Source organism: Mus caroli, unplaced genomic scaffold (genome assembly GCF_978045245.1).
Source record: "Mus caroli unplaced genomic scaffold, Mus_caroli_1 scaffold_18, whole genome shotgun sequence".
NCBI classification, from domain to species: domain Eukaryota; kingdom Metazoa; phylum Chordata; class Mammalia; order Rodentia; family Muridae; genus Mus; species Mus caroli.
In genome coordinates, this window is record NW_028227273.1 from 35,905,880 (window position 1) to 35,920,397 (window position 14,518).

Here is a 14,518-nt window from a genome sequence, read left to right on the forward strand (position 1 = left end):
GGAAGTATAGTTGGGTAGTAGGTTGACTATAATACAACATTTATCATGCACTCAAGAGGCTCTGAGTTCAATTCCCAGTTCAAGCATCACACTGTCAACATATATTTGCAACCTTGGTATGAGAAAGGAACTGGAAGGTACAGAATGCAATGGCCAGTCTTAAAACACTCCTGAAGTTGTTGCTGACAGACAAGTACCGTTCCCTGGTTTGGGGATTAGAAGACCACTAAAGACTAAGCTATTCCAAGAGTCACATAATTCCTATAGACTTTGGAGAATGAAATCATAGGAAACTAAATTGATAAAAGCAAGAATATTGTGTTGTAGGTATCAACTCTAGTCCCAAGAGTTTTTCACGCATCTTCTGTAAACCTACAGTCGAGGAGGGACTATGGAATCTCCAAACATACCTTTATAAGGATTACTTAATAGGGTAGGCAGACTCTGTAGTGGCATTTTAGAAAATGTGAAGTGGGGCTTTTACAGAGACGAGAGACCTGCTTAAGGCCACATATCTAAGTGACTTGTGAATCTAAGTAAATTTCACTGGAGAAACTGTGCGGCTAAGTCATTTAAGAGAAGGCAGGTTGGAAGAAAATAAAGTCCTGCAAGACCACACTTTTGTTTTAATATTTTAAATATTTTAAAACTTCAATATAAAAAATTGGAAAGCAAGACCAATCAAATCATATGTAGAGGCTGATCCTAATTGAATGTGTGAACAAACGTTAACATTTTCATGACATATAGAAAACTCAATGTCACTGAACTATGTATTTGAACTATGAACTTTGTCTGAAGGAAAGTTGGGATGAGAAATAGTAAAAAAAAAAAAAAAAAATTCACAGATCTCGTTATCATAATGCCAGCATTTTGTTCCACACACTTCCATTTTGGGGAAGGATTAGTGATCTTTCCCAGCGCCTGAAATCCGGAAGTCCAGTCCCCACCCCTACCCGACCTGCACTTTAATCTGCCGCCTAGACATGGCGATGGCCTGTAAACTACATCTCCCATAAAGCTATGCGAGGGCAGTGGCCCTCTGCCGGAAGTCCGGAAGGCTGTCTCCAACACCGGGAAAACTGACAACTAAGTTTGCCGAGCAGTCTTCCGTCGCAATCCTGGTTTCTCTGGCCACCCTTGGGTTAGTAGCGCTAGTTGGCTCCGGTATATTCGAGGACGAGCCTTCCAGGGCGTCCCTCCGGGCTTTTGGTGCCCCCAGGCGCCGGACTCCGACTTGCGGCTGCCTGCAGTCAGGTGGCTGCTAAAATTGCCAGCCAAGTTTTAGATGGGGTAAAACAAACTATGTCGGAGGTGTCTCCTCCTTGAAAGGAGAAATCTTACAATAGGAGAAAAATAACTCTTCAAGGCATGTGGCCATTGGGAGACACCATGCTTGCGTGGGATGCACGTAATGGGTTAAATCGGTCAGGACAGCCCCAGCGAGGGGAATATTTTAAACAATGGTGGGTGGGCTAATTGACAGGTCCACTATGAGGGCTTATTGTAGCCTGCTGGAGCCATGCTGGGCAGCCCTTGGGCATGAAGTCAGTGATTAGTAAAAAGGATGTTGGTTTGGTTAAAATATAGTTCCTTTAAAATCCAAGTCTCTTCTTACTGACCTCTCCAAATAACCTTGGAAAATAGGGGCGACGGTTTATACTACCTTCTCATTCTCACCTTCCACAGAAACTGCCAATAAATGATTAACAGGTAGTATTGATATTGGGAAAGCTAAAGAGAAAGGGGCTTATCCTTTCACCTCATAGTCCAAAGAATGTTTTATGCACAACTATTGCCTTGGGGGTGCTGTATGACACAGCATGTTTGGATGTACAATGCTGAAGGGTGATCAATGAGAGCAGTCAGGGAGTAACCATGACCTCTGAAACCATGACCTCTGAACAGGGAACAGTGAGGTGTTAAAAGTGAACCTCACTGGAGAAACTATAACCAAAGAAAAGGAGCTAGGAAGAGACTTCTAAATACAGCCCTGGAATATCGCAACGGGGACTACGATAGTTTAAAGAATTTTAAGATTTCAATATGATAAAAGTGGGAAATAAGTAAAACACACCAAATGAAAGTAAATTGAGATATGTAGAGGTTACTCCTCATTTCATTGTTGAACCCATTTTTTCCAGCGGGCTTCTTGGATTGCCTTAAGCAGTTTTAAATTATTGGTAAACAGAAGACACAAACAAGAAAGCGCATGCCAAATCAGAAAGTTAATCTTGGACCCGTTGTTTTCCTGAACTTTATGCAGACTAGGCTGTGGATTTGACTAGCCACATTGCTGTTTCAAAATCCAGGAGACAAGGCTCTGGGTTGAACCTGCAAGTACTAAGAGAGAATATTTTGAAGTTAACAGTTGAAACAGAAAATATTTTTTTATCTGTTTTTTTGTTTGTTTGTTTTTTAGCAGAATTAGGGACTACATAGCATTCATTAAGAAACGTGGCTTTGCTTTGTTAACAACCAAACAGCATGACAGGGCAGACAACAACATTAGTAATTCTTAAAAGCCCCTCAAGGACAATAGAGAGGCCAACAGAACCTTCATCCAACACTAGATACAGAAGTGCCTTGTCATCTAATTCATGACAATGATGGCCGTGCCGCCAGACAAAGATAATGTCAAGAAAGGTGCTGAGTCAGGAATTATCCGTGAATTAAAATAAATCCTGACCTAGTCTACCTCACACCATGAACAAAACTCAGTACCATATGGATCACAAAATTAATTATGTTAAGGTTAACCAGTAAAAATTTTTTTACGTGAAGCTTTAAAAGCTCTTCAATAACTGTGCAACCATAATTTCTTTGAGGCATGACACCTATAGCATAGTATAGAATCAGAGTACTACTTACCATCTCCATAAGCGTCGGCCTCTAATTCTCTCTGCTTTAACCCCCTCCACTCTGTGCCCCGGCTCGGTCCCCCTTCTGTACTGCAGTAGCAGTTGACTATGAATTATCTTTTGACAGGTGTACTGGTTTGGAAACATGCTGCCTTTCCAAGATCAGCATCTAAATAATGTTCATCCATTCAAGCGAAGAGCAATTGTCAATAAGGTCTTTCTCACTTCTCTCTCTCTCTCTCTTTTTTTTTTAAGGAAGAAATGTCTTCTGTTAAAAGAAATCCCAAAAGGGAGATGATTTCTGAACTCCACAGTTCAGCCGCAGAAGGAAATCTCGCCAAGGTAGCAGGAATACTCAGTCATTCTCCATCTCTTGTCAATGAGACTTCTGAAAATGGATGGACTGCTTTAATGTATGCCTCCAGGAACGGGCATCCCGATGTGGTCCAGTTTCTGCTTGAGAAAGGGTAAACATCCTGGACCTGTACTACCTAAAAAAATTTCTGCTTTAATTTCTGGTATCTTGTCTTTTCACAGTTTCCTGTAGACATATTTATATCAGTGGACTAGGAAATAGCTCACTGTCCAGTTTATTATATGAAAGAGGGCCTGATTTGTCACTAAAGCAATTTTTTTTTTGTTTTTTGTCAGTGTTAGGGATTAAGTAAGCCCAAGGCCTTGTGCCTATCAGGCAAGTTCTCTAACGCTAAGCTACATTTACGAGACAACTTTCTTATTCGAGATGTTAACCCTTGGTACTTTGTTGAAAACAATGTCCGGGGAGAGTTTAATTCCCCTCTTTTAAATAAAAAGTATGTGTCTCATTATACCATGGTATAGAATGTTTGCATTTCTTTAGGACACAGAGAGGTACTTTTTCATCTTATTTAAAAGTGCACTATCATTAATCTTCTATTTCTTACAATTGTTACAGGATTCTTTTAACTTTCAGTAGTGAACTATGAACCAAGTGACAAAAAAGGGAAAAATAAATAAATAATGGGGCTATGTGTGTATTTTACTAAAGTAAATACAAGAGAAACCTTTTACTTAATTTATATTTTTTTCTCCCCATTTCTCTTCTGTCTAGATGTGACAGATCACTTGTCAATAAAGCGAGGCAAACCGCCCTGGATATTGCTGTATTTTGGGGTTATAGGCATATAGCTAACTTGTTAGCTAATGCAAAAGGTGGGAAGAAGCCCTGGTTCCTAACCAATGAAGTAGACGAGTGTGAGAATTATTTTAGCAGAACACTACTGGACCGGAAGAGTGACAAAAGAAATAATTCTGACTGGCTGCAAGCTAAAGAGAGCCACCCCACCACAGTTTATCTCCTTTTCTCAGACTTGAACCCCCTGGTTACCCTAGGTGGTAATAAAGAAAGCTCGCAGCAGCCGGAAGTCAGGCTTTGCCAGCTGAACTACCCGGATGTAAAGGGTTACTTGGCTCAGCCTGAGAAGATCACCTTGGTGTTCCTTGGAGTCGAGCTTGAGATGAGGAAAGGCTCACCCGCCCAGGCGGGAGGAGTCCCAGAGGAAGAGGAGGACGGTTTGGTTGCGTGGTTTGCCCTCGGTATTGAACCCAGTGCTGCTGAGGAGTTTAAGCAAAGACATGAAAATTGTTATTTTCTCCACCCGCCAATGCCAGCTCTTCTGCAGTTGAAAGAAAAGGAGGCTGGTGAGGAATGAATGAATGAATGAATGAATGAATATGCTTGCCTGTGTAGGTAACAATTTGGAGCTGTGGGTTTGTGAGGCATCTGGGTGGCACATGCCAGTGCTCAGGAAACATGAGAAGCCCCTCAGGGTTTCATTCCAGGGTGCTCCTAGAGTCCTGGCAGCAGCTTCAGTCAGCCACAGTTAGTTTCCTTGGAGTTAACGTCCATGTGTGGTCGTTTCTTTGGATACTTCTGTGGATAATGTTTGAGTCCCTACTGTGCTTTGAGCATGATGCCAAAGACCTAAGCTGTTTTGTTTCTGTTGTTGGGCTTTTTAATATCATCTTTTAAAAAAGAAAGAAAGAAAGGGAGAGGAGAAGGGGAGGAAAGCAAGCAAGTGAGAGAGTGCAAGAGAAAGGAAGGAAGGAAGAGAGCGAGAGAACAAGAGTTTTATTTGAAATATCCGTGTGTGTGTGTGTGTGTGTGTGTGTGTGTGTGTGTGTGTGTGAGTGTGAATGTGCGCGCTCCTGTCTGTGTGTTAAAGAACATAGTTAATGCTGGCTACTTCATAAAGCATGACTCTTAGGTATATAGGAAGAGCAGAGGTCAGGAGCCTTAGTACGAGTGGATTACTTACTGCAGTGGCTTAGGAGAGAGACAGCAGGTTAGAATGGTGCTAATAAAGATGGAGAGTAAGGGATAGTGTGAGGGACTACAGAGGTAGGATGGTAGAGCCATGGCTGGCTGGCAGATTAAAGTAAGAGCAGAGACAGAAAGGGGAGGACTTAATGGACATAGATAACAAAAACCACATTTAGATCCATATGCATAACTTTACGATAAGTTCATCTTCTAAATGAACACACTACTTTTTTTCTTATTGTACTAGTGAGGAAATAGTGATAACTAGTATATGACCTTCCACTTCTCTCTCTCTCTCTCTCTCTCTATATATATATATATATATATATATATATATATATATATATAGTATCGTGTATGGTGCATATCAAATATTAAATACATATATTTGTATGTAGATTCTGATAGTAAATACTATGGTATAAATTAGGCTATAAATCCTAAGGTAACAGGCAAATAGTTAATGGTACCTGAGGTTCTTTAGATAAGTGATATAACTTTTCTTAGTGAATAAATTTCCCACTTTAAATGTTGTTTCATTATGTTTTAAGGAAAGTAGCTCACCAGGCCTCTGAAATGTCCCTAGTCTAATGACCTTAATTGTACAGGTCTTGTGAGGTCGTGATGTCCTGGAAGAAGCAGTGTAAAAGCCTGAACCAGAGTATAGATGTCCTAAGAGAAATTCCACTGGGCATGGTTATGGAGATAACTACAAATAAATGCTATATGTTATATGCTATATTCTATGTGCTATATGCTCTATGTTATGTGCAGGGACTAAGAACCAGTCATGTCCCACAGTAGTGGGATGACCAGTGGCTTAATACACTGAGGAGGATAGAGATAGCTCCCAATGATTTGCAAGTAATATTTCTCCAAGTCCAAGTCTAATATAACAAATGTAAAGAAAATGGATTGTTGGGGAGTTTTTCTTTTTCTTTTCTTTTCTTTTTTTCAGAACTACAAACAAAGACTAAGGATTCTCAAACACTAAAAGAGTATCCACCCAACTACACTGCAGCCCAGTTTAAGATTTCATAATCTCTATTATAAAGTATCTGTAAACTCACTGTATATTCATATCATGTATATACAGATCTTAAGTACCAATAGCAGAAGCCTGACCTATCGGTCCATCCGTTCTATTCAAATTAAAATTAATTCTGATTCTCACTTGTCATAGAGAAAATTAAATTGAAAGGAAAAATATCTTATTTGAGTGGCTACACTAATCTAGCTGTATGATACTTTAATCCATGTAGTTATTACAGTAAAGTGATTAAAATCAAAAATATAAAATTGAATGAGAGTGATACATCATAAAGATAATTACTAAAGCCACTGACCAAGCAGTGATTCAGAAAACAATGTACGTGCCTGCTGTAGCTTTAAAACACAGAACCTACATATTACCCCAGCTTCTTGTGGAAATAAAACTTCTTGTTCTTCCTTCTAAAGGGGTGGTAGCTCAAGCAAGATCGGTGCTTGCATGGCATAGTCGATACAAGTTCTGCCCAACCTGTGGCAGTGCGACTAAAATTGAGGAAGGAGGCTACAAAAGAGTGTGTGTACGAGAGAATTGCCCTAGTCTCCAAGGCGTCCACAACACATCTTACCCGAGAGTTGGTAAGGCTTTTCTTTCTTTAAAGTGTGCTCGAACATGTGTGTGTGTTTGTGTGTGTGTGTGTGTGTGTGTTTGCATATACACATGGATATGTGTGTGCATACAGGTGTGAATACATGTGTGCAGATGTTATGTGTGACCAGAATTTATGTGTGCAGAAGTTATGTGTGGCCGCATTTCAAAGCGAGTCCAGATTTCCTATGCAGCGGTAATGAAGTCTCCAGTGATCCAGTGCCCGTTGGAGACATTACCCAGCCTTGGGGTCTGAAGCTAGTTTTTCATCCGGGTTCATTTCCTCTACACCTCTTTCCTCCTGGTTGCTGCCGTATTTCTTCTTTAGCTAGAGAAAGCCATAATCTAGCCCTTAAGCCCTGAGAGAAGCAGACTGATTCAGCAGTCTCTGGAGTGGTCCCCAGGGAGGAGTCGGGCGCTTGATGACTGAGTCCCTTGCTCCCCCGCTCATGGTCTCCTGAGGGGGCGTTTCTAGGTTCATGGCGTCTGGAGAGATGAGCTGATATCTAAGTATTATTATTTAGGTGATTCAAACCCGACTGAAGAGGCACACTCACTTTTAAAGCCGTTTCTTGAGGACTGGGATGAAAGGGGAAATCAAACAGTGTGTGATTTAGTAAACATCCATTTTCAACATCTGTCTATCATCTACACACACTTGTGCCTAGGACACCGGAAGCACAGGGTAAATGTTGTTAAGATTGGAAGTAAGAACGGCATAAAACACCTTCCTTTCACTTACTAAAAACAGTCTGTGCAATTTCTCAGATATTTATTGAGCACATGGGAGCAGAGAGGAGGACTGTCGTATGACCAGGAGTTTATACCTGCCTGTTATTACTGCATGAGTCTAACTATATTTACTGTTCCTTGTGTGTCTGTTTTGTCTGTTTTTCTTTTCTAAACAGATCCAGTCGTAATTATGCAGGTCATCCATCCCGATGGAACCAAATGTCTTCTAGGCAGGCAAAAGCGATTTCCCCCGGGCATGTTCACTTGTCTTGCTGGATTTATCGAGCCCGGTAAGCCCATACTGACTGGTTTTTAGAATTTTAAAAGACAGCATATGAGACATACAATTCAGTAAGTACCATGGCAGAAAATAGAAAAATAAATTAATTTTTTACTGCGGTCTTTAGTGTGTGTACACGTATGTATGAAGAGGTGCACTGTTGAAGTCAGAGAATAACTTGGTCAGTTTGCTTCTTAAACCATGTGAATGCCAGGCGGAAGCCACCAAGCCTGGCAGCAAGTGCCTACCTGCTGAACCATCTTGCCAATCCCAAACTATTTTCAGCGGTATTTTAATCATGTAATTTAAGCATTGTATCACTTTTAGATTTTTACAGGTAAGTTCATTTGTTTATTGAAAGTTTAGTATTTGCTTTGTTATACATTGCTTTTTACCAAGCCATTCGGGTGGCTTACATTTCTCTTCTGTGCTAGACATAAGCGTCACCCTTTCTAAAGGTTACATTATTATCCCATATAGAGTCATTAGGGTTCATACCTGCATTCACAGTATCAGGCATCCTGCCTGACTCTCCCTAGAGTAATCAACACCACCTTATAATACATATGTATAGATTATTGACTTTTACGGCATGCCAGTTCTCAGAGATAAAATGATCTCTTTCATCCATTTTTCTAAGCCAGTTAGAGCCCATACTTGACATGCAGTAGGATTTTAGTGGGTATCCCAGAGCAGGTGAATGAACTTGTCTGGATCAGTAATGTTTAATCTCAACATGCAATGCAAATCTTCACTCTTAGGTAGTGATAGGAGTAAACACATATCACCTGGCCCTCAGTCGGATGCTTCCCTATGTTAAATCATGTGATCCTTTTACTGCCTTGCAAAGTGGGTACAGTTACAGCACTTTCACAGGTGAGGTCACTGTGGCACAAGGACTGCATACCTTGCCCCAAATCACGGGTGACAGAGAAGGGACTCAAACCCAGGCAGTCACGTCTTAGTCCTTGCTCTCAGTCACCATGTTGTCCTGAGAAGGAGAGGTGGACACAAAGCAGTACCTTTAATGAAGAGGTCATGAGCAATTGATGCCTTCTGTGAAAGGGAAAAATCACCTTTCTCCAGTGGAGTGTCACTGAGTGTATCAGTCACTCGCCATGACAAGTTCCATTCGCAGGAGTAGTTGACCAACACAAAGGGACTCGGTGGATTTTTGTACTTTGTTTTGTTTTGCTTTATTGATATTATTAACATTATCATCATCATTATTCTATTCTTCTGCTTCTTCCTTCTCTCTCTCTCTGTTTTGATCTCGTTAATATTTTGTTTTTTGAAAGAAAATGAACATGAAGTCAGATAGGTACAGAGATTGAGAGGGTCTTAGAAGAATTGGGAGAAAGAAATGAAATCAAAACATGACATGTGAAAGAAAATAAATAAAACATTTAAAAATATAAGTCATTTTAAAACAACTAAGTTGTATTTCACTCGAATTCCCATATATACATATATATATACACATACACATATATGTATATATATATATGTACATATATATGTGTGTGTGTGTGTATATATATATATATATATGTATATATATATATATATATTCATGTGTTCTGCTGTGGATATTTTATTTCAAAATTTTGGCTATTGAAAAGAGCACTGTAATGAGTATTTTTGTTCATCTCTTTATGAACGTTTGCAAGTGTTATTTAAGTAGATAGAGTTGTTAATGCATATATTAGCACATTAAACTTTACTAAATGTTGCAAATGCCTCTCTGAGGTGTTCGCCTAGCTCCCCCCACCAGCAGCAGCACGCGTGAATGGTTCATTATTCCATAGCTTTACCACCCTGGAATTTTCACCCTTTGGCATTCGACTGAGTCTTTCATCTGTTAGTAACCTAGATGAGCTTCCGGCTTTTCACGATCCCCGCGCCATGGCTGCCCAAATGCTGCGATTATTATAGGCAAGTGCTACCAGGCCCAGCATAGGGCTTTCAGTTGCCAGATTTTGTACTTTGTGCTCAGAGAGGTAAGAGAGAGGGTGCTGTTTCTGCATGAGGTTCATTGCTCTTCTGATGGAACATCATTGTAAAATGCCCATCACACATCCAATGTCCCTGTTCTTTTCGTTGTAGATATTTGTGTCCCTTGTCTATTTTGTTCTGTCGTTTTAGCCTGTGTTAACATTGGATGTTGGCATGTACTGTTATTGTGCCTGGACAAATCTCTTCCACTAGTCTAGGACTTCTTTTCACTGTGTACTCCTTAGAGTAAACACAACAACATGTATATAGGGGAAGCATCAATCTGTTTGAAATAAATGTATATTTAAAAATGTCTCATTAAGTACTGTTAATAAATTTTAAAATTTCTAAGCACCCAAATACATTTTACTTAAAATCTTTTTATTATTTGGAATTCCAAAACACTCAGAACATTCATTCACAAGTAAAACAATGTTTAGAAATACTTCACTGTGATTTCAAGTTTTAAGGTTTCAACGAAAGCTGGATGTCATAGGGCATGCATGTTTGTCTGTAACCCCAATATTGAGAAGTGGAGGAACAAAAAATCAGGATAAAGAATAGCCTTGGCTATATAGCAAGTTCAAAGCCAACATAAGCTACATAAGACCCTATCTCAAAATAAAACAGATTTTTTTAATGGAGGAAAAAGCTAGCCATTTATAAACTCATAAAATAATGGCATAGGAATGATGATGCATGAGATAATAAAATATTTTTAATAATATTTACTCAATGCTAGTTGCAGAAATTGGAATTGTTTCTTTTATGGAACTGCCAAATTGTAGCTTTGAAGAAATGAAAGTTGCCTGAGGCATTTTGATCCTCCATTTGTGGCCACATACTTGCAAACGTAATACTTTTCTTTGCTTCCAGTCTAGAATGAGTGAGCATTCATTGAATGGGGACTCTTTCCAGAGGGGTTTCAAAAATGTTTGAACTGTTTGTAGCTGCCAGTGTCCAAGTCATGCTGACGCCACTTGTTCTTGTGCCTCATCTGATTAGGGGAGACAATAGAAGATGCTGTGCGGAGAGAGGTGGAAGAGGAAAGTGGAGTCAAAGTTGGCCATGTTCAGTATGTCTCTTGTCAACCATGGCCAATGCCCTCCTCGTTAATGATTGGCTGTTTAGCTGTCGCAGTGTCTACAGAAATTAAAGTTGACAAGAATGAAATAGAGGATGCCCGATGGTTCACTAGAGAACAGGTAAAGTTCAATTTAATTTCCTTGTTGTATTGATTGTTCCATGATAGTATTGGTTTGGGCATGCAGCATGGAAGTATATTTTCAGCAAGTCGAACAAATGGCAGCAGCCCTCTCATTATGAATGGATTAGAATGTAACTGATAATTCTGTAGAGAAAATGGGCATTGTTGACGTGTCCCCTGTGTCATTCTGTGAGATTCTCCTAGAGTGGTGATGGTGGGCTATTTCAGATTTCACATGTTGGACCTGCTGATAAATGAATGAAAATCCCTTTTGGTGAACTTAAAGTCTTTGTATTAGTTCAGACATCATAAATAGTAATCTCAGACATTTAAGTTAAAGCCAATAGCTTTCAAAAAAGTCAGTAAAATGCTTGAGGCTTTGAAGTTTTTGTGTATTTTGAAAGACAGTGCTGAAGCATATGAATTGTCGAAAGTTTGAGTGCAATACATGGTGAGTGTCAGGCCATCCTAGACTCCATAGTGAGGCTCCATCTTTATAATAATATATATTATTAAAATATATATTATATATTTATATATTATATATTATTATATATTCCATATAAATAATATATACATAGTACAAAGAAAAGGAAATATACTGAAGCAAGAAAGATGTGTCACTACATAAATATATGTCATAATATATATTCATAAAAGCTTTAAAAAATTATGCCTCTAAGTAATAATGATAAATTATTGAACTGTTTTTAGCCAAAAAATTGTATAGAAAAAAGTAGACATAAAATATTTTAAAAATGGAGAATCACTCATAGCTTTATCCATATGAAATTAATTTTTATCTTATATTCACAAGAGAAATCAGATTATTATTTCAGAATTGAAGGAGAAGGAACCCATACCAAAAGGTTGTCTTCACTTTGATGTTGAAAGCAGGACATACATTTTGCTTTTCTGCATGGCCTTGTTTTCATCTGCCTTTCTGAAACATTTGAAAACTGAAACTGTGATTCACTAAACCAACTGGAAACACTACATTAGCTGGCCCTCTAATGTGTTCTGTCATGGTTGTGTTTCAGGTTGTGGATGTTCTTACCAAAGGGAAGCAGCAAGCATTCTTTGTGCCACCAAGCCGAGCTATCGCACATCAGTTAATCAAACACTGGGTTGGAATGAACCCCAATCTCTAAATGAAAAACACTAGCCTCTGTTGGAGTACTACTGAATTTTTAACACTACTTATTTCTCAAGAAAGAGTAGATATATTTATCGATCTTTAGAATTGTATAACATAAAACTTGGGAGCTTCAAAAATATTATAAGTGTTCTTTCTGTTATTAACAACAGAATTCATAGTTTCATAAACTGGAATGATGCCTCGAGATTTTTGTAAATTTGGAGGCTGCCTGTGAACATTTTTGTTGTATTTCCCAATTTTATCTCAGAAAACTAACTGTATTTCTACCAAGAAAGTCCATGTTGGGATGAAGTGTGCTCCATAAAGGAGATAAGGCTTAGTTCATCCATGGAAAGAGCGGATTCCTTGTTGGAGATAGGAGTCAAAATAACTCTGATGAATTTTGAGCTTTTGTGTATCTTTAGTGATCTCATCATTCTCTTGACTTTCTGTTCCAGTGGTCGTACTGTTGTAGTGTTACTGCTAGTGTCATATGACCAGTGTTGGGAATGATTGTTATTTTAACACTTTACCCATTACTGATCTCAGAATCCTGTACCCATGGGTAGAGAACTAAAGAACAGGTGCACACCATTGTAGCTGGGACTGCACAGTTACATCCCAAGCCAACTACTCCATCTCTCTGTTTTACTTAAAATTGCTATTAAGACACGTGATGACTATCCAATTCGTCACCTGACTTTTAACATTTTAGAAAGGAATTTCTGAAGGTCAGAAACTACATACCAAGCCAAGAATAATTTACATATTAAATAAAGCACTAACTGTATTTAATTTTGTATGAGGGATGTATTTGTTTTGGCAAAATAATATAGTAACTGATGTCAATACTTACTATATCAAAATACAATATCTTGGCATTGGCTTTTTTTATCATATCCTCAGAGCCTTAAGTAGTACACCTTAGAATGTGGTCACTAAGCTCTAGAGAAAGCTATTGCAGATTTTTACAGTTTTCCAATGTACATTATTGTATTACTAAAAGTGTCTATAGAATAAGGAGTCAAAAAAATGGCTCTGTCATGAAGGCGCTTGCTATGCAAGCATGAGTACTTGAGTTCTGATCCTCTGCAACCCTTTCAGAAGCCGGGTTTAGTAATATTGACAGCCCAGACCTAAAGAAGCAAGGTATGAGGATCCTGGGGGCTTGTTGGCCAGTCAGTCTGGTGAGTCACTGAGCACAATAACAGGCCTTGTCTCAGCACACAAGGTGGAAAGCTGCAGAGGGACCAGAGGTGAAGAGCACCTTTTGTTCCTGTGGAGGACCAGCGTTTAATTCCCAAGATCCTCCTCAGGTAGGCCACAGCCACATGCAACTACAACTTCAGGGCATCCAACACCCCGTTCTGGCCTCTGCAGGCGGCGTCTCTGTGACACAGACACATAACTAGAATGACTGAGGTACACACCTGACTTCTATCTCTGTTCTACCCATACACACACACACACACACACACACACACACACACGAGATAAAACAGAGTGATGCTAAGAAGAATTAACTTAGCTTATCAAATGTTTTTAATTCAAAATTTAAGTGTAATACTTAAAATTTATTTAACCTAAATAATGTAACTTTATTTTTTTCTACTAATGAATACTATTGCTCAGCAGTTAAAGAAGGCTTACTAAAATCAGAGCTTTGACCAAAATAAAACCTACACAGGACATTTATATATATGGTAAATTGGACCTATATAATTATATTAAAAGAATATATTTTGAGTGTTAGGAAATATGATTAGCTGAAGTTCATCTTTGCTTCAAATATGCTTTTAATTTTTTGTCCATTCCTGTATTGCATTATAAACTCCCATGTTGTTAATGTTCAATAGCAAAGTAATATACACGTGTTAAAAATGTACAAATTTAGTTTCAAATTCCTACTGTACCTGGGTAAATTCATGAATAAGTAAATTACTGTTTTAATGATCATTCCTAAGTTTTGACATTGGAGAGGTAAGGATATACTGTAAATATAAATCGTTAACCAGTTTGAAAGGGGCAAGTGTCACACAAGTATTCAATAAAAATCAATATAACAACTCATTAAAATGTATTTTGTTTGTGTATTGTGTGTTTTTTAAATGTTTTGATGAATTTTTTGACACAAGTGTACATTTTAGCCAATATCTGCTTATTAATGATGTTCATAAGCAAATATACACGTCTCTCTCTGTCTCTCTGTCTCTGTTTCTCTCTCTCTCTCTCTGTCTCTCTCTCTCTGTCTCTCTCTCTCTGTCTCTCTCTCTCTCTCTCTCTCTCTCTCTCTCTCTCTCTCTCTCTCTCTCTCTCTTTATGAGCTGCAGTCTCACTATAGCCCAACCTATATAGTTCTTGGATTAC

The 14,518-nt window shown here is 38.7% G+C and overlaps 1 protein-coding gene across 2 annotated transcripts; it reads left to right on the top strand.

Moving 5' to 3' along the window:
- The first annotated feature begins 1,025 nt into the window (after window positions 1-1,025).
- Window positions 1,026-14,227, top strand: Nudt12 (nudix hydrolase 12). 2 transcript variants are annotated; one of them, XM_021149954.3, is made up of 7 exons: window positions 1,026-1,144; window positions 3,117-3,328; window positions 3,952-4,541; window positions 6,622-6,789; window positions 7,708-7,821; window positions 10,812-11,011; window positions 12,054-14,227. In XM_021149954.3, the coding sequence occupies exons 2-7, from the start codon at window positions 3,123-3,125 to the stop codon at window positions 12,162-12,164; spliced, it is 1,389 nt and encodes a 462-aa protein (XP_021005613.1). In that variant the 5' UTR covers window positions 1,026-1,144; window positions 3,117-3,122; the 3' UTR covers window positions 12,165-14,227. The 2 variants fall into 2 exon arrangements, with proteins under 2 accessions (XP_021005613.1, XP_085688851.1); XM_085832725.1 differs by having other exon boundaries at window positions 1,031-1,144; window positions 3,121-3,328.
- Window positions 14,228-14,518: the final 291 nt, after the last annotated feature.